Source organism: Lipotes vexillifer, unplaced genomic scaffold (genome assembly GCF_000442215.2).
Source record: "Lipotes vexillifer unplaced genomic scaffold, Lipotes_vexillifer_v1.1 scaffold158, whole genome shotgun sequence".
Taxonomy (NCBI): domain Eukaryota; kingdom Metazoa; phylum Chordata; class Mammalia; order Artiodactyla; family Lipotidae; genus Lipotes; species Lipotes vexillifer.
In genome coordinates this window covers 1,550,502-1,570,397 of record NW_006788189.1, presented here as the reverse complement: position 1 = coordinate 1,570,397, position 19,896 = coordinate 1,550,502, and the positions used below count along the sequence as shown (strand labels likewise).

General features: G+C 40.0%; 1 protein-coding gene across 1 annotated transcript in view; it reads right to left on the bottom strand.

The window, feature by feature from the left end:
- Window positions 1-2,525: 2,525 nt before the first annotated feature.
- Window positions 2,526-19,896, bottom strand: part of IWS1 (interacts with SUPT6H, CTD assembly factor 1) — a 49,205-nt gene continuing 31,834 nt past the window's right edge. The window contains exons 7-14 of the mRNA XM_007461301.1: window positions 19,417-19,567; window positions 17,629-17,711; window positions 16,031-16,160; window positions 14,580-14,697; window positions 11,535-11,646; window positions 10,920-10,976; window positions 7,778-7,889; window positions 2,526-2,897 (exon numbers count right to left, since the gene is read on the bottom strand). Of these exons, the coding sequence (XP_007461363.1) occupies window positions 2,766-2,897; window positions 7,778-7,889; window positions 10,920-10,976; window positions 11,535-11,646; window positions 14,580-14,697; window positions 16,031-16,160; window positions 17,629-17,711; window positions 19,417-19,567 (895 nt within the window). The 3' untranslated portion in view covers window positions 2,526-2,765. The remainder of the gene's footprint in view (window positions 2,898-7,777; window positions 7,890-10,919; window positions 10,977-11,534; window positions 11,647-14,579; window positions 14,698-16,030; window positions 16,161-17,628; window positions 17,712-19,416; window positions 19,568-19,896) is intronic.

Below are 19,896 nucleotides of genomic sequence, written 5' to 3'. Positions count from 1 at the left end.
ACAATAGCCAGAAGGTGGAAGCAACCCAAGTGTCCATCAACAAAATGTGGTATATACATGATAGAATATTATTCAGCCTTAAAATGAAATTCTTTCACATGCTACACCGTAGGAGAACCTTGACGACATTTATGCTAACTGAATGAATGATCCAGTCAAAAAAGAATTATGTATGATTCCACTTACATGAGACATCTAGAGCAGTCAAAATCGGAGACAAAGTAGAATGGTGCTTGCCAGGCTTGGGAGAGAGGGGAATAAGGAGTTACTGTTCAATGGGTACAGCTTCACTTCTGCAAGCCGAAAACATTTCCAGAGATGGAAGGCAGTGACTGTTGCACAACAAAGGGAATGCTTGTATTGCCACTAACTGGATAGTGTCCTTTAAGATGGCAAATTTTATGTGTATTTTACATATTCACATACAACTAATTTCCCAAAATGAAAGTTAATCAATTAAAACTGTTTCTTTTAATTGAAAAAAAGAAGTGATTCTGCATCACTACGTCCAAGTGGCCAAAGTTAACACCACAAACACTGGGACAAACTAAAGGTCCTTGTTTTGGGGAGAAATATGCATAAGTATTTGGGGATCAAGAGGCAAGCTGTCAGCAAATGTGGCAAAAACGTTAACACTTTGTGTATATAGGTGAAGGGTATATGGGAGTTTACCACTTTTGCAACATTATTGTAAATTGGAAGTATTTCCAATAAAAAAAAAAAGACTATTCTCGGCCAGTTTTGAGACTTCAAATGAACCACAAAGCAATGGTAGTTTATACAGAAACCAGCAAGTTTTTTTAACATTTTGAATTCCCCAGGTATGATTATCACTTTAACACCTGGCACCATCAGTTTTACCCTACATAGGTGAAATTTTCAGATGACTGGAGCTTACCCCATTAAATGCCAGAATGGTGTATTAATAACTTTAAAGTCTTTTTTAAAAAGTACTATTTTACTTTTCTTGTTTAGAATTTTTAATGATCAGGGTCATCAACATCTGTTTCAGTAGATGGCTGTGTTTGTTTTGTTCTCACGACTGTTTCTGAGGGTATTAATAAAAGCAAAAATGCCATTGCAGAAAATAGTTGTTTTTCCATCTCCATCTAGTGGTTAGCTACTACCTGATATCTTTATGTACCTGCTTTTTACAACTATCACATTTGTGCTTTTAAATTTGTTGAAAGGGTAAAGAGATCCTCATTTTTTTATGAGTAAAGGGCACAAACATCCTGATTTTTTTGGTTGTTCCAAGGCTTTTATCGCCAATAAGATTCTCACGTGTTTTTGAAAACCAGTATTGCCAGATAACCCTTCTCCAGTTTGTATCATAAGATTTCTATAATTAAAATCAATTACTTACTCTTGGATTTAGTCATCTTGACTAACAAGAGACTTCTCGTAAGTAAGTCTGCAGAGACTAATAAAATGACTTTAAAGTATCACAAAAATAGAACAATACAGCCATAAGCAATATTATTCTCTATCCCAACTGCCCGGCTGCTTATCAGCAATTACAGTGATTTTTAATTAGGTCCATGTTTCCTCTGAGACAGTATATCTCAATCTTTTTTTTCAGACTGTAGGAGACCCCCAAGGAGAAAACAAATTTAATTTAAATCAAGTAATTAAAAATTTCCCTAATGAGAAATACTAAGAAATGATTTTGTCAGCATTTTGTTTCAGCCCCAGTAGGATACTGCAATTCAGTTCTGACACTGACCACCTCAAGTCATCACTGGACTCCACAGGTGTAAGGGCTCAGTCCTCCACGAGCTGCCTGCACTGGAGATGATGGCTGCAAGTGGAGTCCATCCCCACTTCTGACCGACTAGTTACTAGTTCTAATTTGGGGGTTCCCACAATCCCCTCACATTCAAGAATTTGCTAAAATGACTCAGAACTCAGGAAAGCACTGCGCTTAAAATTAGTTTTATTGTAAAGGATTCAAATGAGGAGTACCAGCCAAATGGAGACACACACAGGGTGAGGTGAGGTCTGGGAGGAAACACGGAGCTTCTGCACCCTTTCTTTGTGGAATCAAGGCCCATCACCACTTCAGCACATAAGTGTGTTCACCAATCAGAGCCTCAGTGTCCAGAGTCTTTACCTGGGCTTCACTATTTGGACATGACTGATTACATCACTGGGCAACATGACTATGTCAATCTCCAGTACCCCCCAGCCCCCAGCCCATGATGCCTGCCCAAAGTCCCGACCCTCTAATTACGTGGTAGGCCCTTTCTGGTGACCGGCCCCCACCCTAAAGCTCTCCAGGGGTCTACCAAGACTCACCTCATTCGCATCACAAAGACGTCCCTAGCACCCAGGAATCCCAAGGGTTGTAGGAGCTCATGGTCGGGAACCAAGGGTAACGACCAGACAAACCACACCACAGTTAGGCAGTCTACACTCTGAAGGGCCACAAACCACTGTAATATCTAAAATTTTTCTGCACTCACCAAGAACTAATTTTCACTCCCATGGAGAATGCATCCTCGAAGACAATGAAGAGACAGCCCCCCAAAACCAGAATGGAATTTTATTGTGTAAAGTTGATAGAAGTATGACTAGTATTCTTCTGTACAAAGTGCACAACAAATGGTTTTAAATAAAACTGAGAGAAATGCAAGTCCTATGACAATATTTGATACAAGCTGAATCATTTACAGGAACACTAAAAAAGTTTTTAAAATATCATCTTTCTCCAAAGAGTCCATTGCGCATTTCTTAAGAGCAGAGATAGGGAACCTCCCAGGCAGTCACAAGGGCATTTTATTGCCCTCGATGCTGATTTTTACTGCGTGTGCAGATCTGCTTTTTTTCCTGATGTCTGTGAATTTTCTCATCTGTTTATCCAGTCGACTGATACCCTTCTTGGAGGTCCCCTGAAACTAAGAGTGGGGTAAAAATTAAAGAGCAAATTATTGAAACACATACACTTAGTTTTGTCTTTCGTCTTCTTTTATCTGAAAGTCAGCAGACACAAGAGCTCCCAGTTCTGGAATAACCAGAATAAGCTTTGGTGACCTCAGGAACAACAGATCAAGTATACACAGCAGTGTTAGAAAAGCATATTAAACTCTCTCAATGGAGAATAATTTTGTTCTTATCTGTGCCTTACTTTCAAATTTTGCCTCTAGTCCACGGAAATTTGCTACAAGAGAGAAAGGGGGGTTAAAACTGAAACTTTTAAAAACGATCCCCCTAATTCCATCAGATTACATTTTGACTGTATGCTTCTCCCTTTCAAAGACCAAATGTGGAGGTGACCGCTTGACATATACACCTTCAAACAGTGCTGGCATAAAAAATAATGATCTTCTAAGGCAAGGAAAGTCATCGATTAAAAGCCTGAAGCATAATGAGTGAGGTTAGAACCGCTAGGTGCTTGCTGGAACTCTAGTTTCCGATTAGAAAGTAGTCAGGGTTCTGTAACCCTGTACAAATGAGGTCCCTTGTGTGAACTACTTCCAGGACTGCTGGGAGAAGTGAGTAAGATAATAGTAACAAATACAAGCACAGAGGCTAGCACAGAATCGGCGCTCAAAATAAAAGCAGCTATTATTGCTATTACTACTACTTTGCAATCAATTAGTTTGACACAAAAAGAAAAGTAAATTAATTCTCCTGAGCCAAGGGGCTCATACTTCTTGCATCTCTTTCTGCTCGCCCTTTATGTTTAAAGGTTTGCTTGTTAGGTAATTTCTCTTTTACTTTGAAAAGACTGTGTCTTGAAAAGGTGTGGTCTCCAAGAAATTGACACCTTTTAGAAATGTTGAAAAGGCCTGCCATTTATGTCAGATCAGGGCAAACTCTTCTTGCTGGCTACAGTAATCTAACAATTCCAATCTTTACGACTGTTGAGTGGTTAGTGGTTAAAAAAAGATGGGATTTTCTAATTCTTCTCCCCAGATGTTTACTACTGAATCACCTGTGAAGCTCAATTCAAAGAATGCTAAAATAAGGTGGAGACTAGGAGACACTCTAGGGTCGGTACCAGTGTGGTGAAGTTCTTTTGAGTTGGGGAGACCTCCCCCAAGCCTTATCTCACCTCTGGACTCGTCTTCCACCTCAGTTATAAGCAAAGACCTCTAAGTCATTCTTGAACAAGAGCTGCATTGATCATCCATCCTAGATTTTCTACATACATCCCAATTCCAAATATTATTTTATATCAATTTTAATACTGGGCACTAGTACTCTAAGGGAGCATAAAAATTCATTACCAGATGAGAAAGTGATGCGACTATCACCCTACTCATGCAATACCCCAGATTTCTAGACAGTCCCAAATATCTGATTTCCTTTCAGACAATGTGCCCTGATTTTTAGTAGCTGCAATCAGTCCACAACAGAAGCCTTACCTGCTCAGATCTCTGCCAACTGCCCAACTCCCAGCAGCTCTACCCATCAGCCTGGACTTCTTCTTGTCCACTCCCAGGACCTTCTCTAATCATTTGAGCCCTCTAGCCTCAGCAACTGGGACATGCCCAGGTTGCGCTGATCTACTCCTAGTTACAGCTTGTATGACTTGTATCTGGCAGATGCCTGGTTACCCCAAGCCTGAAAACACACAGAATTGAGTACCTAGCCTGTCAAATTCAATGACTTCTCTCTTGATTTGTCAACCCTACACCACTTCCTTAGGACAGTAAAACTGTAATGCTGCACTGCTTTATCAGTGAAAAACCAAAAGTAGCCTAAAAGATTAGCAAGATGGGTTTGCTTAAAAAAATATGGTACAATCATATTACAACACAATATTAAGTCACTGAAGGATGTTAACTCAAATGAATTATTACCATGTTAAGTAAAACACAAACCCAACAAGGTATAAACGAGTATGATCACAATTTTGCTTAAAAGTTAAAAACCAAAACCAAAAAAACCACCACCACCTCCAACAAAACCCTCTCCAAACCAGTAATAATGTTTATGTACACATATATAAAGGACTGGAAAGAAAGAACCCAAAATGTTAATATTAAGGTGTGCTGGGATTACAAGTGACATTAATTTTATTTGTGCTTTTCGTATTTCAAAGTTTATATAAAAACATGCACTGCTTGTGCCATTTTAATGTTATTTTAAAAGCATTCCATGGAAAAAATTAGCATATAAACATACAATGTAGCACAGGTTACTGCATTATTTAGAAGCGAAAAATCAGAAACCATAGAGGAATGAATAAACAAATTATATATTCACATGATAGACTATTATGCAGCCATTACAAATGATAACTCTATAAGGCGGTTTAATGAGAAGTGATCAAAATTCTATACAATATAATTTTAATTATATTAAAGTATCAATAGAAAATAAGGCAAAAATTTTATCAAATTACTTTTGAGTGGTGAGTGATTTTTCTCTTTATAATCTCAAAATTTTCTACAGTTGTAAGCAGAAAAAACTAAGTTTAAAGCATTACTGAAAATACATGTAACACATCAAAATTGTTAACAGTGGTGACTTACACAGAGGAAGAGCAGGACTTGGGGAATGGGGTTTATTCTCTAGTATATTTACTCTTGTAATTTCAAAAATAAAAATTACATTTAAAACAAAAAGAGTTTCATTTGAAAGCCATTTACTCACTCCAATTTTCTTCTTGGGAAACATGTTTTCTAGTAACACTCATTAGTGTCTGTGCAATGTGAAAGCCTTGAGTGAATATGTAAGGAACTTTCTTGAACAGAAAAACAGTGTCAGGTGGTTTAAGGACAATTTACTGAAATGTAACATGGGACTACCAGCCCCCAAAACATGCCTTATTATTATTTTTCTTTTTTTGACAGAGCTCTGTAAGCCAGACTCAGGCCAAGATAAATACCAGCCCGTTTTGATCTGGGGAGTGTTGGGGATGAAGGAGAAGAACTCTGCTTGAGTTCCCCTCTCGTCACGCTGGCCACCTCTCGCTCTAGCAACAGGCTGGGCCACCTCTGCCCACCTCCCCATCACCTACAGGGAGGGTAGGATCAGAACCAGCAACACCAGCAGACAGGCACACGCCCTTCCAAAGAAGACTGGCCACTAGGATTTTTTATTACGTTTTTCACTGCCCTATTATAGTTCTTGATTCTCAAAATAGTGTGCTGGGGAAGAAAATGTATTATGAAAGAGAGGAATACAAAGATGGAAGAGACAGTGAGAAACGTAAAGGTAAAGAGAAACAGGGGTGGTAGCGGGGGAAGGAGGGATATCAAGGGACATGGAAATGGAAAGAAGAAAAAAGGGAGGAAGGGGACTTCCCTGGTGGCCTAGTGGTTAGGATTTCATGTTTTTCACTGCTGTGGCCCGGGGTTCAATACCTGGTCAGGGAACTGAGATCCCGCAAGCCCTGAGGTGTGCCCTAAAAAAGGGGGGGTGGGAAGAAAAAAGGGAAGGAAGTAGAGATGAAGAAATTCTTAGCACTGAACCAGTGCTCTTCTACCCTTTATTTATTCTCATTAAGACTGTGTGCTTTGTTTTGATAGTAGCTTAACAACAAAGTGAAATGGCAGGAAGGTGAGTGTGTCTGTGGAAATAGCTGCCAAAGCAGGGGTCACGGAGGAGTCACAAAAGGAAGGCAACACACTCAGACAGATGCTCAAGAGGGCACTGCCGCAAAGGCGCCACCGTTAACCTCCGAGCACAGCAGGTCAGTGAGTCTGGCTTTATGCATGTTTCAAAGTCTTCTTCATTTCCGACCATGAACTGAATATGTATTAATTAAATTTATCTCCTAAATATTCAGTGTCAGGCTTTATGCAGTGAGCCCTCAAATGCAGTTACTGAGCCACTGACAACAGGAAAAGAAGCCACGTCCCTTTCACCAAGACGTTACTAACCAATTACATGCCTGTAAGGGAGACCACTAGGATTCCAGGCCCTAACAAAAACCTTTTTAATAAAAAGGGTACCAGTCAGAAAGACCAAAATGCCTAGCCGTGAGGCAATTATCTATTAGTCTCTAGGAAGGGAATCCCGTGTCAGTTTCTCAATACTCAAGAGGACTAGAATGTCACTAAGTGCCTGTTAGGGTCATTATTTCATAAACTAAAAGTGGTCCTGGCCTTTTCTGGTTAAGAAAGTACACACACACTGTTTTCACTCTAGCTGCTGACAACTCAAGCCCATGCACAGAGCATGCTTCCTTGGGGATACCTCCCGGATACGCTCTGGTAGGGCCAGGCCTACAGGGGCATCCTGTTGCCTTCAATGCTGAACTTGACAGCACGGTGCACTTTGCTGAGTCGTTTCTGTTCTGCAAATCGCCTCTTATGCTTTTCCAATCGGCTTAGGCCCTTTTTAAGAATACCAGGCTAGAAAGAGTAGTTTGAACGGAGAATAAAAAAAGATTACTGAGAAGCAATAAGGATCACCGAATAGTATTTACACTGATGGCAGAAGAAGTGTCTACCCTAATAAACACTTCACAACAGAATTACTTAAAACAGCTGAATAGAAAGGGAGGAGTAGGTTGCAGAAGCAGGTGAGTTTTGTTTCTCAGGGTTTTTTAAAAAAAACGACTATACCAAAACACTCTAGGCTTCAAGATTCAGTTGAAATAAAGGGATTAATAAGAGGAAACTTCCCAACTTGATAATGTTTCTTTAAGTCTGAAGTAAACCTCATCAGCAATAAGTGACCTGGCTAGATAAGTGACCAGAAAATAGCTCTCATCAAATCAGATAAACCTTAAGAGCTGTTAAGGGTTATTAAACACGAAGTAAAAGACGGACAGTAATCTGCATTTCAGATCCACCTTGCTGTCCCCCAGCTTGCTTACCCTGGACGACTCCATTTCCACATTCCACTTGGGCCTGACAACATAGTCCTTGTTCGAGGGCATGGGGACCCTTGCCCGGGCACAGAATCCAGGATCTCCAGGTCTAAGAGCCCTGGGAACGGGAAGAAGAGCATGCTGCTTACGTAGCCGGCCACACCTGGGTCCATCCCATTTGGCTGCACATCTGTGTCAAACCTCCTCTGCCCTCCCGAAGTCACCCGCTCCAGCATCCTGCTGTCTGTCTTAGATGGCCTCATCATCACTCACACTGCTGTACCAATGGCTCAACTTCCCCCTCAAAGCCAATTTCCTCTGCATTTTCAGGACTCCTTTTCACCTCTCCTCAGCTTCAGATATAATCGCATCTCTTCTTTCTAAGGCTGGTTCCTCCATCAGGACTCTGAATCTCAATTTCTCTGGTCTAATAGAGTCACTCATGTGTTCACTTGTGAGGTGAAAAACCAAGGAGTCAAAATGACCCCCCAGACTGAGTATGCCCATAAAGTAGTTTACATGGTTTTGCATATGCAACTCATACAGTAATTTTTTGGTCTGTTTCTTGTTTTCAAAAAAGTTCAAGATAATTATAGATTCACATGCAGTTGCAAGAGTTAATGCAGAGAGATCCAGTGTCTCTCCCAAAGGTAACAACATGCAAAAACTATAGTACAATATTACAACCAGGATATTGATGTTGCTATAACCCATCAATTTTAATTTACATTTCCCCAGTTTTACTTGCACTCATTTATCTGTGTGTGTGTATATTTAGTTCTGTGCAATTTTATCATGTGTGTAAGTTCGTGTATCCACCACAGGATCCCTCCTATTGCCCTTTAGTAAACATGTCCACCTCCCTACCCCATTTGCCCAGTCCCTAGCCCCTGGTGACCATGAATCTACTAATTTCTGTAATGCTGGCCTTTGAAGAATGTCATATAAATGGAATAATATACCATGTAACCTTTAGAAATTGGCTTTATCCACTCAACATAATGCCCTTGAGGATCCAACCAAGTTGTTACATCTATCAATATTTTGTTCCATTTAATTGCTAAGCAGTACCCTATGGTATGAATATACCACGGTCTGTTGAACCATTCACTTGCTGAAGGACATCTGGGTTGTTTCCAGTTGTGGACTATTACAAATAAAGCTGTACTACTAATGGACAGGTTTTTGCACAAACGTAAGTTTTCATTTCTCTGGGATAAATGCCTAAGAATCTTGTGCAAGTGCTGGGTTATATGGTGGTTGCATGTCCAACCTTACAAGAAACTGCCAAACTATTTTCCAGGGCAGCTGTACCATTTCACCCCGCAGCAATGGATGAGTGATCTAGTTTCTCTGCTTCCTTGCCAGCACTGGATGGCATCACATACAGTAACTTTTATGTACAAATTTGAGAACTATCGTGCTAGACTAACCTAAGACTATCATCCTTCAAAAGTAAAGCCTATTTGATGTCTGAGAATTCGAATCATTCAACCTTTAGGTAACTAACCACCTCAGTGGTAAACGGAGGGTGGGTATTTGCGGGGGTGGGGGAAGAAGAGGAAGAGAAGGTTAAAAAATTCTAAAATTGTTTCTATTCCCTTGTATGGTTTACTCCATTCTTAGTATCAAGCTTCTGTAACTTTCATATACATGAACTGAAACTTCTATAACTTTCATATACATTAACTGACGAGAAAATCTCCCACAACACTCTTATTTTTCCCCTGAAGCCACTGGCAGCACACCTGTCCATGAGCAAACGACACTTGCTCCCTTCTAGCTCATTTCTCTTTCTCCTTTTGCGATCTGGGTGCTGCCTGATTGCCAGCCCTCACTGCACAAACCCCCGTGGAGCCTACCCTCTGCCACGGCCCCCTCCAGCGTGGCCTCATTCTCCTCTGGGTTCTCCTCCAACGTGTAGGACCACATCTGCTCACTGGCCTTCACTGGCTACAGCCCTTTTCAAAGGGTTCAGTTTATTTCTTACTCTGTACTCTTTTTTTTTTTTTTTGCAGTACATGGGCCTCTCACTGCTGTGGCCTCTCCCATTGCGGAGCACAGGCTTCGGACACGCAGGCTCAGCGGCCATGGCTCACGGGCCCAGCCGCTCCGCGGCATGTGGGATCTTCCCGGACCGGGGCACGAACCCGCGTCTCCTGCATCGGCAGGTGGACTCTCAACCACTGCGCCACCAGGGAAGCCCACTCTGTACTCTCTTGATTCAACAATCTTTTCTACGGAGGTAACTATCAAATCTATGTCTCTAGCCCAAATTCCAGTTCTAAGCCCAGGATAATTATAAGACTATCTCAGTCACCTTACATTTAATATGCTCAAAACAGACATCATCTACGTCTTCACGTCTACTCCTCCTCTCCACTCTAGTGAAGGGTAATACCATCATCGCAGTTGCTTAAGTTTAAAATTCTGGGTGGTATCTTCAACTCTAGCCAACTTCTCGCCCACCCAGCCAGACTCCTGGCAGTTGCACACCTGCGAGGGCTCCTCACCCTTCTGCTTCTCCGTTACAGTCTCAGTTTAGCTGTATCACTGCCTTCAGTTCCTCTGCCCTGCAACCCATCCTAAATCGTGCTACCAACAGAAGCATTCCAAATCAATCTGACAGCTTCACGTCCATGCTCAAAAACTTTCTAGGAAACCACAAAGAGAAGTGAGAATTCCTCATCTTGACTTAAAGCACTTCAGAATTTGGTCAACATCTGCATTTCCAACCTTATCTTCCACCACCTCAGGCACCATACTACTGCCCGACTACTTGCCATCCCTAAAACAGGCCTTGCGTGCTTACCCCACATCTTTGCTTAAGCTCTCCCCTTTGCCTACAATCCCTCCAAAGACTTTCTGAGAGAATGGACTACTTTTAGTTTGATTCTGTATTTTCAGAGTTTACCAGAGAGTCCAGCACATAGCAAGCAGCAACAGAATCTTTACTGAATGAACTATTTCTCAATCTTCTTATAACCTCCAGGGTACCCAGAGAATGTGAATATTCAATACTACACTAGGAATCATCCCCTGCCAATGTGAACAGAGCATCATTTCACTTGCTATTTTTCTTAAAACAAAGCAGCAAGCAGAACATTCCCCATACAGTCTACATTGAAAATTAATACAAAAATCTTACTTTTCCTCTCCTGTCAGCACCTTTTCCAAATCTCTTCGGGGTGTCTGACCACCAGTGCTGGGAAAAAAGTAATTGATGAGTTATTAGGAAATGTCAGGACCTTATAACTAAGGAAAAAAGAGCAAAATGAAATATCAAACTTAGACCACCATGGTCCTTTACACTGGATCAGGGAAAATAATTCCTAATATTGTATTATAAAAGTACTACTTATTTTAATGATCATTTCACTCACCTGTAATGACCCTGCCATCTTGGATGCAACTACATCCAGTTTATTGATACATATCAACATTCTTTTTTTCTCTTAAGGATCTGGAAATGGGACTGAGAAAGTTTTTTCTGCAAGAGGCTGAAACAACCTAAGCAACCTCCAGAATGGTGGCAGAGGCCAGATCCAACCAGAAAAGCCTGGGAGGGGAGGGGGTGTGGAGCTTCACTGTACACTACCACATTGAAACTAAAAAGTATCATGAACTACAAGACATATCAAGCAGAGGAAAGACAAAATCCTACCATCTTGTAGGTTTCTTAATGATCTTAATTACCAACCCCCGCCCCGAGTTATCGCAACAATAACGTTTACTCCACTTACTCATACCTGTTCCCTCCTACCTGTTCATTCTTCGCCGTTGAGGCATCTGTTCTAGGTCTCTCTGCTCCCTTTCTTCTCTTGTCATTCCTTTGTAGTTTGAGGTAAGACCAAATATAGGCCGAGACCATTCATCTACAACAGAGAAAAATTAATTATTTAGCCCATAAAGTAGCATTTCTACTACCATTCTTTGAAATAATCATACCCTAGTGTAAAGTCATATTCTAGGCATTAAGAACATTCTTTCCTTAAAGATAACATTATTTCAGGACCATTTATAGAATAAACACAGCATGATACCAGCATCACAACTAGCTCCAGCTGATTCAGAAAATTCAATATAAAAAGATCACTTAAACCTGTAATCACCACAGAGGCTTAAAGAAAATAACATCTAACTCACTTTGAAGGTCATCAACTAGCTGTGTTATTTCATAAAGACAGTTTAATTTCTAAATTTAGTCTCTTAAAAACAGAAAACCTTTTGTTTTTTTTTTAAATTGAAGTATAGTTGATTTACAATATTTAGTTTCAGGTGTACAGCATAGTGATTTTTTTTTTTTTTTTTTTTTTTTGGGGTACGCGGGCCTCTCTCACTGTTGTGGTCTCTCCCATTGCGGAGCACAGGCTCTGGACGCACAGGCTCAGCAGCCATGGCTAACGGGCCCAGCCGCTCCGCAGCATGTGGGATCTTCCCGGACCGGGGCACAAACCCATGTCCCCTGCATCGGCAGGCGGACTCTCAACCACTGCGCCACAAGGGAAGCCCGTGATTCTTTTTTTGGCAGATGCTTTTTCCATTATAGGTTATTATCCCCTGTGCTATACAGTGTATCTTTATTGCTTATCTATTTCACGTATAATATTTTGTATCTGCTAATCCCATATTCCTAATTTGTTCCTCCCCGCTTCTCTCTCCCCTTTGATAACCGTAAGTTTGTTTTCTATGTCTGTATGTCTGTTTCTGTTTTGTATACAGATTCATTTGTATTATTTTCTAGATTCCACATATAAGTGATATCATATAGTCTTTGTCTGACAAGTACTATATGATATCACTTATATGTGGAATATATATTTCACTAAGCACAATATTCTCTAGGTCCATCCATGTTGCTGCAAATGGCAATGTTTCATTCTTTTTTATGGCTCAGTAGTATTCCATTGTATATATGTACCACATCTTATTAAGCCAATTGTCTGTTGATGGGCATTTGGGTTGCTTCCATGTCTTAGCTATCATAAATAATGCTGCTATGAACACTGGGATACATGTACCTTTTTGAATTAGAGTTTTCATTTTTTTTCTGGATATATATCCAGGAGTGGAATTGCTGGATAGTATGAAAGTTCTACTTTTAGTTTTTTTAAGGAACTTCCATATTGTTTTCCATAGTGGCTGCACCAATTTACATTCCCACCAATAGTGCAGGAGGGTTCTCTTTTCTCCACACCCTCTCCAGCATTTATTAGTTGCAGACTTATTGATGATGGCCATTCTGATTGGTGTGAGGTGATACCTCACAGTGGTTTTGACTTTCATTTCTCTAATAATTAGCAATGTTGAGCATCTTTTCATGTGCCTGTTGGCCATCTGAATGTCTTCTTTGGAGAAATGTCTATTTAGGCCCTCTGCCCGTTTTTTTAATGGTTTTTTTTTTTGATATTGAATTGCATGAGCTGTTTGTATATTTTGGATATTAACCCCTTGTTGGTCACATCATTTACAAATACTAAAAACAGGAAATCTTGAAATTCCTCTACTTTCTTACTCTAACCAAAAACAACTCCTTTATTACTTGTCAAAATGGTCTAAATGTTTAAAAATTACATTTCGATAGTGCAGATGTAGGGCCTGTACTTCATTAAGTCTAAGAAAGCTGCTAAGGTGATCACACAAAAAAGTACTACATGCGCACTGTTTAGCCAGTAAAAGTCCAGGTGCCAGCTGATGTCTTTGTTCTTATCACTGCATTGTATCAAAACAAGAAAAGACCTTTACAGACAGAACACAGGTGTTGTCAAACTAAGAAGGAAGCAAGGAGTCTCAGGGGAGTCTATATCTCTTTAAAAACTGACCCGCTGTCCCCAACCCTGGATTCAGAATCACCTGTAGTACATGACAGGTACCAGTGGGAACAGTTTGCTTCTCTCTTGCCTAGGGCAAAAAGAACGTCGAGAACCACTGCATCAAATGCTTATTGTTTAATCAGCAATAAACTACAGATTATTAATAAGATCGAAGATATAATACTTCTCTGGTTTATTAAAAAAATTAAATTTCTCGAAAGGCTTTTGATAGTCTTAAACATTCAATAGAAAAATAACTACTGTATTCAGATACAAAAGTAGTTACTATTTCAAATTAGTCTTGAAGTTTAAAAATTTCTTTCCAACACAAAGCACAGGAAGAGTTAAGGAGGATGATGAAGACGCATGTGGTGTTCATAAACAATACGGCAACTGAGTAAATGAACTTCAGTTAGATTCCTCTGGATTTCTCTGTTATCATTAAGTAATAACACACAAAGCCTTTGGAGACCATTATAAAAATAACAACAATAGCAGCAGTGGCTACCATTTCTTGAAGACTTACTATATTCTAGGCACCATGCTTTACATACACCTTCTCACTTATTCTTTAAGACAACCCAAACTAAACACATAATTCTCTGTTTCACAGAGGAGGAAACCAAGGCTTAGAGCTTAAATCACTAGCCCAAGGATATGCAGTAAGGTAGGTGGTAAATCTAGGATTTGAACCCAGGTATGACCGACTCCAGGGCCAACATTCTAATCCCTCTCTCTCTACATGCTCCTGATCCATGATTAGAAAATGCATCATTTTACTTGTTATATACTGGATAGCATACTTAAATATACTGAGAAGCATTTTAAGTCTAAGGGAAAAAAGCTTAGTACCTATAAGAAGGTATCAAAAAATTTTCCTACTCCATTTCATTGACTCATTTTAAATGAAAATTGGTAAAAATATGGTTAGCTTTTATATATACATGTCTCTCGATATACATAAACACACCAAACAAAAAGTAAAATGTACATACTGATTAATTTCCCTGCCATGTCCTTGTTGGACCTTGATTCCTTGGGGTGTTTATAGAGATACATCACTGCTCGTCCAATCCCACTATGCTTCAGGGTCTCCTGGCTCACACTAGGTAGCTGGGGAACATAAACACAGAGATACATATTAATCATTCTGAAGCTGGGAGTCCTGCCAATCTACTCTAGAGGGCCTGCAAGACCTGGTTCATTTCACAATAGAACAAATAACAAAAAAGTTATATTTTCAAGGATCTACGGACACTGAACACAAAGATACTTTGTGTTTACATCAGTAGTTGAGAGTTCGGTACTACCACTGAATTGAAGTAAAACTTAACAGAAAGTGTGAACTAAGCATCCTCAGAGGTTAGCAGCTTAATAAATCAACGGTCCTTCTCAGGCCTCTGAACCAAACAGACCTAAGTCTGAACCCAACCACAGCCATCTGCTAGCTATGTGACCTTGGACAAGTCATTTAACTTCTCTGAGTCTTAATTTCCTCATCTGTAAAATGGAGATAATACACCTACCTTGCAGGTTTGTTGTGAGGAATAAATGAACCTATATATTTAAAAAACACCTGGCACACAGCAGGTTCCTCGGGAATTCCTTGAGAAGTTAAGTAGCTTGCCCAAGGTGTCTCAGCCACATAAAGGTGGCCCAGATCAAGATTCAAATGCATGCATATCTGATGCTGAAGCTGGGGCTCTTTCTACTTCAAATGCCTCCCTACAACATGCCCACTACTATACTACTCTTCTCAGATAAACCAGAGCTACTCCAAGATCTTTTTTCCTTCAATACCACAGTCACACAAGTTTTAAAAGGCCTTCCTTTTTTTTTTTTTTCTTGCGGTACGTGGGCCTCTCATTGTTGTGGCCTCTCCCATTGCGGAGCACAGGCTCTGGACGCCCAGGCTCAGTGGCCATGGCTCATGGGCCCAACTGCTCCACGGCATGTGGGATCTTCCCGGACCAGAGCACGAACCCATGTCCCCTGCATCGGCAGGCGGACTCTCAACCACTGCGCCACCAGGGAAGCCCAAAGGCCTTCCTTTTTTTTTTTTTTCTCGCGGTACGTGGGCCTCTCATTGTTGTGGCCTCTCCCATTGCGGAGCACAGGCTCTGGACGCCCAGGCTCAGTGGCCATGGCTCATGGGCCCAACTGCTCCACGGCATGTGGGATCTTCCCGGACCAGAGCACGAACCCATGTCCCCTGCATCGGCAGGCGGACTCTCAACCACTGCGCCACCAGGGAAGCCCAAAGGCCTTCCTTTTATGCTCAATTTATTTGGTATGTTCCTAATAAACACACCTAATAAAACTCCTCTTCTGATAGGCTGTGGCAGAGAGAATATATAAATATATGGCAAAATACAGAGGTTATGATAAAACAAACCACAGTAGATAACTAATGAAGAGCAAACAAGTCAGATTATCTGCCTCTGACCTCTTGCAGAATCTTCAACAGCTCTTCTCGAATCTTTAGTGCCGGCAAACTCCTATCTGGTAGAGGGGAGAGCCATTCTTTGATGGCAGACATCACACCACTGTCAATAAATGTTTCTTTAAGGTCCTGCCTGTAATAAGAGGAAGAATTAAAAAAAAAAAAAAAAAAAAGTCAAGTCTATGAATGTTGATTCTATTGTAGCTTCCTTTGGATTTTCTTACAGATTTAGTGATGTTTCCAAAAATTGCTTTTAAAAACTGACTCATATACATTATTTACTGAGCAGCTATTCATAGACTTCAACAGCCAATATGAAATTTAGTTCCTATTTTCAAGAAACAAACAGACTTGATAGGTAAAGATGATGTGTTAAAGGAAAAAAAACACACCAAATTGCACAAGGTAATGCTGATATGAATGGTACAGACTGTAAGAATAATGAGCTTTAATTATTACAGCTAAGAAAAAAAATGTTTAATCTATGAGAATAGTGATCCTCAAACTGTTTCAAGTAAGACAGAACCCAGAATTGTGCTATTCTTTGCAGGACACCAGGGAGAATACCATTCTCCTAGCAGAAAAAAATCCCAATGAATACTGGTACTATTCAAATTCCATTTTATGTACTAGAATCAATTATGGTAACAGGGAACATGACATTATATATATGAAATCTGGCACAGATAATTTTGTCTGTTGGGACAGAGGTAGCAATCTTCTAGTAGAAAGTCCTAGACCATATGGCTGGCTCATTGGTGTACTAATGCACTTCTTTAGCCATCAAAAGAAGGCTACTGCTGAGTTCAAGGAGAAATCAAAGTTGCTCAGGAATGTGAGCAAACCAATGAAAAGAACCTGCAGAAGGACCAGTGACATGATTCATGATATAACAGGACACAGGAGTCTTATTCAATATGTGCTTCAAGTAGTCTCCCAGCATTTTTGCTCTGTTCTCAATCACACTGGGAAAAAAGATGCAATTTTACCAGACTCTAAACAGTCTATAAAGAACAAAATAAGTGGTTTCCAAGTTTTTCTTTCATTAATATCAGTTTGCTATTTGTTCTGTTTGCATCATGCATCAAAGTTTAAGAAAAATTTGCGATGAAGTAATAATCTAGGAAATTCTATTCATTATTATTTTTCTGTAGATTGACAGAAGGCAATCATTCTTTAATCTCTCTAGAATACTAGTACATAGCTTGAATATCAATCCATTAAAAGGGAACACTTTTTCGGACTTCCATGGTGGCGCAGTGGTTAAGAATACGCCTGCCAATGCAGGGGACACGGGTTTGATCCCTGGTCCGGGAAGATCCCACATGCCGCGGAGCAGCTAAGCCCGTGCGCCACAACTACTGAGCCTGGGCTCTAGAGCCCAAGAGCCACAACTACTAAAGCCTGCACACCTAGAGACCGTGCTCCGCAAAAAGAAGTCACGGCAATGAGAAGCAAGCGCACCGCAATGAAGAGCAGCCCCCGCTCGCTGCAACTAGAGAAAGCCTGCGTGCAGCAACAAAGACCCAATGTAGTCAGTCAGTCAATCAATCAATCAATCAATCAATAGAAACACTTTTCCAAGAAAACAGAATACTTACTTCTTAAGGTGCATGACCACAGTAGGTAATAATGTTAATTTTTTCAGTGCTGGCTTTTTTTGATTATTCAACTGTCTGTCTTCCTGTCCAGGAAGAAAAAGATTGAAAAAAAAAAAAAGGAAAAAAGGGCAATTGTTAATAGTGAATTATAACCACTATAATTCTAAACTTTAAATATAATAAAGCAGCAATTTCTCTGAGACACTACAGTTTTTCCTACAAGAAAGAATAATTACATAAAGAATAGACTTTCTGCAGAGCCAAAACCCACAAAACTATTAGAATAACTAGTTTTAACAACTACAAATAAAGAGGGACAATTTTAATTTAAAATATTGCCGTAACTATCAACTTTTCAGAGTTCATTCAAGGTACAAATTATACATGGAAAAATTTGGTTTATCATCAAGAATAATTTTGCAGCGATGAGGCCTGTAAGAAAGATAAAAGAATATGCTATTAAAGAAGAGTTTTAGTATTTGCTTGGGTATTTTTTTCCTAGTTTTTTTTTTTTTTTTTTTGCCAGGCCACACAGCTTATGGGATCTTAGTCCCCCAACCAGGGATCGAACCCGGGCCCTCGGCAATGAGAGCGCAGAGTCCTAACCACTGGGTGACCAGGGAATTCCCCCTACTTTTTTAATTATAGAAAATTTAAAATTCTACAGACATACAAAACAAAATAATACACTCCTGTCATGTACATTTCAACAATTAAACACACATGGCCAGTCTTATTTAGCTATCTCTCTAGCTACTTTTCCCTTCACCCTTGAATAATTTTACAACAAATCCTAGACACACATCACTGGATTATAAATACTTCAGCAAGTGTCTCTAAAAGAGCAGGACTTGTTTTTAAACATAATACTTGGGCAATTTTTACCATTTGAGCAGAATTTTTAAATGCAGTGAGTTAAATGCAATCATTTGATCAGAGACAAAAGAATGACACAGATTTATAACATAATAAATATGAGTTTATAATTTTTTGTATGTGAAGAAACATCACTTTGTGGTAAACTAGCAGAACCTGAGAACAAAATCACTCCCCCATAAAACCAGCAAACCAATTCAGCTAAAAAGGCCCATTTTACTTAATACTTAGTCTTTTCACTTTTTTCCTAAAACACACTACTTAAAAATTAAAATTATTGGGGCTTCCCTGGTGGCGCAGTGGTTGAGAGTCTGCCTGCCGATGCAGGGGACCCGAGTTCGTGCCCCAGTCTGGGAAGATCCCACATGCCGCGGAGCAGCTGGGCCCGTGAGCCATGGCTGCTGAGCCTGCACGTCCGGAGCCTGTGCTCCACAACGGGAGATGCCACAACAGTGAGAGGCCCTCGTACCGCAAAAAAATAAAATAAAAAATAAATAAATAAAATTATTTCCATGCTTAAAATTTAGAACAGTAAACGCTTATTATAAAAAAAAAAAAGTATTTTTAATGTAGTTTAAGCAAGGATTAAGTGTAAAAAAAAAAAAAATGGCGGGAATTCCCTGGTGGTCCAATAGTTAAGATTCTGCACATTCACTGCCGAGGGTCCAGGTTCAATCGCTGGTAGGGGAACTAAGATCTCATAAGCTGCACGGTGAAAACAACAAAACAGAACAGGGACTTCCCTGGTGGTCGAGCAGTTAAGACTCCACGCTTCCAATGCAGGGGACGCAGGTTCGATTCCTGGTCTGGGAACTAAGATCCCACATGCCTCGCAAACAAACAAAACAAAAAAGGCCACATAATCAATTATGTGGGAGGAAGAAAGATAAAGCTAGAAGTGACCTATCTCACCTCAGCAGCTTCATTCATCTTGACAATCATGGCGCTCACAACGTCGTCGGCATCACTAATAAAAGTACCACCATCACGGTTACGCCTGCGCTTGCCACTCATGCTCTTTTTCCGCTGCAACATCATCTCAAAGTCCGACAGAAAGTCCATGCTAAGCAGTAACCCAAAATTAAGTGAAATATAAATTCCCTTTTAAATATACATTTTCTTTTATGACAGTTAAGAACCACCAACTTTCTTAATTCTAACTCAGTGAAGTGCTACTTTCTTTTAAAGTGCAAGTACTTTTAAAATTGCTTTTAAAAGAACAAGTGATCATAAATTTTATGCTCAACTTCCCAACAGTTACACATTAAATACTAATAGCCCTACACCTTCATACACTATGTTCATGCTTACATGTGTTAGCCTGAAAAAGAACATTTCAAATTTCAAGTTTTGCCTGCCACTCCATGGTTCAGTTTTAGTTGCATTGCCTTT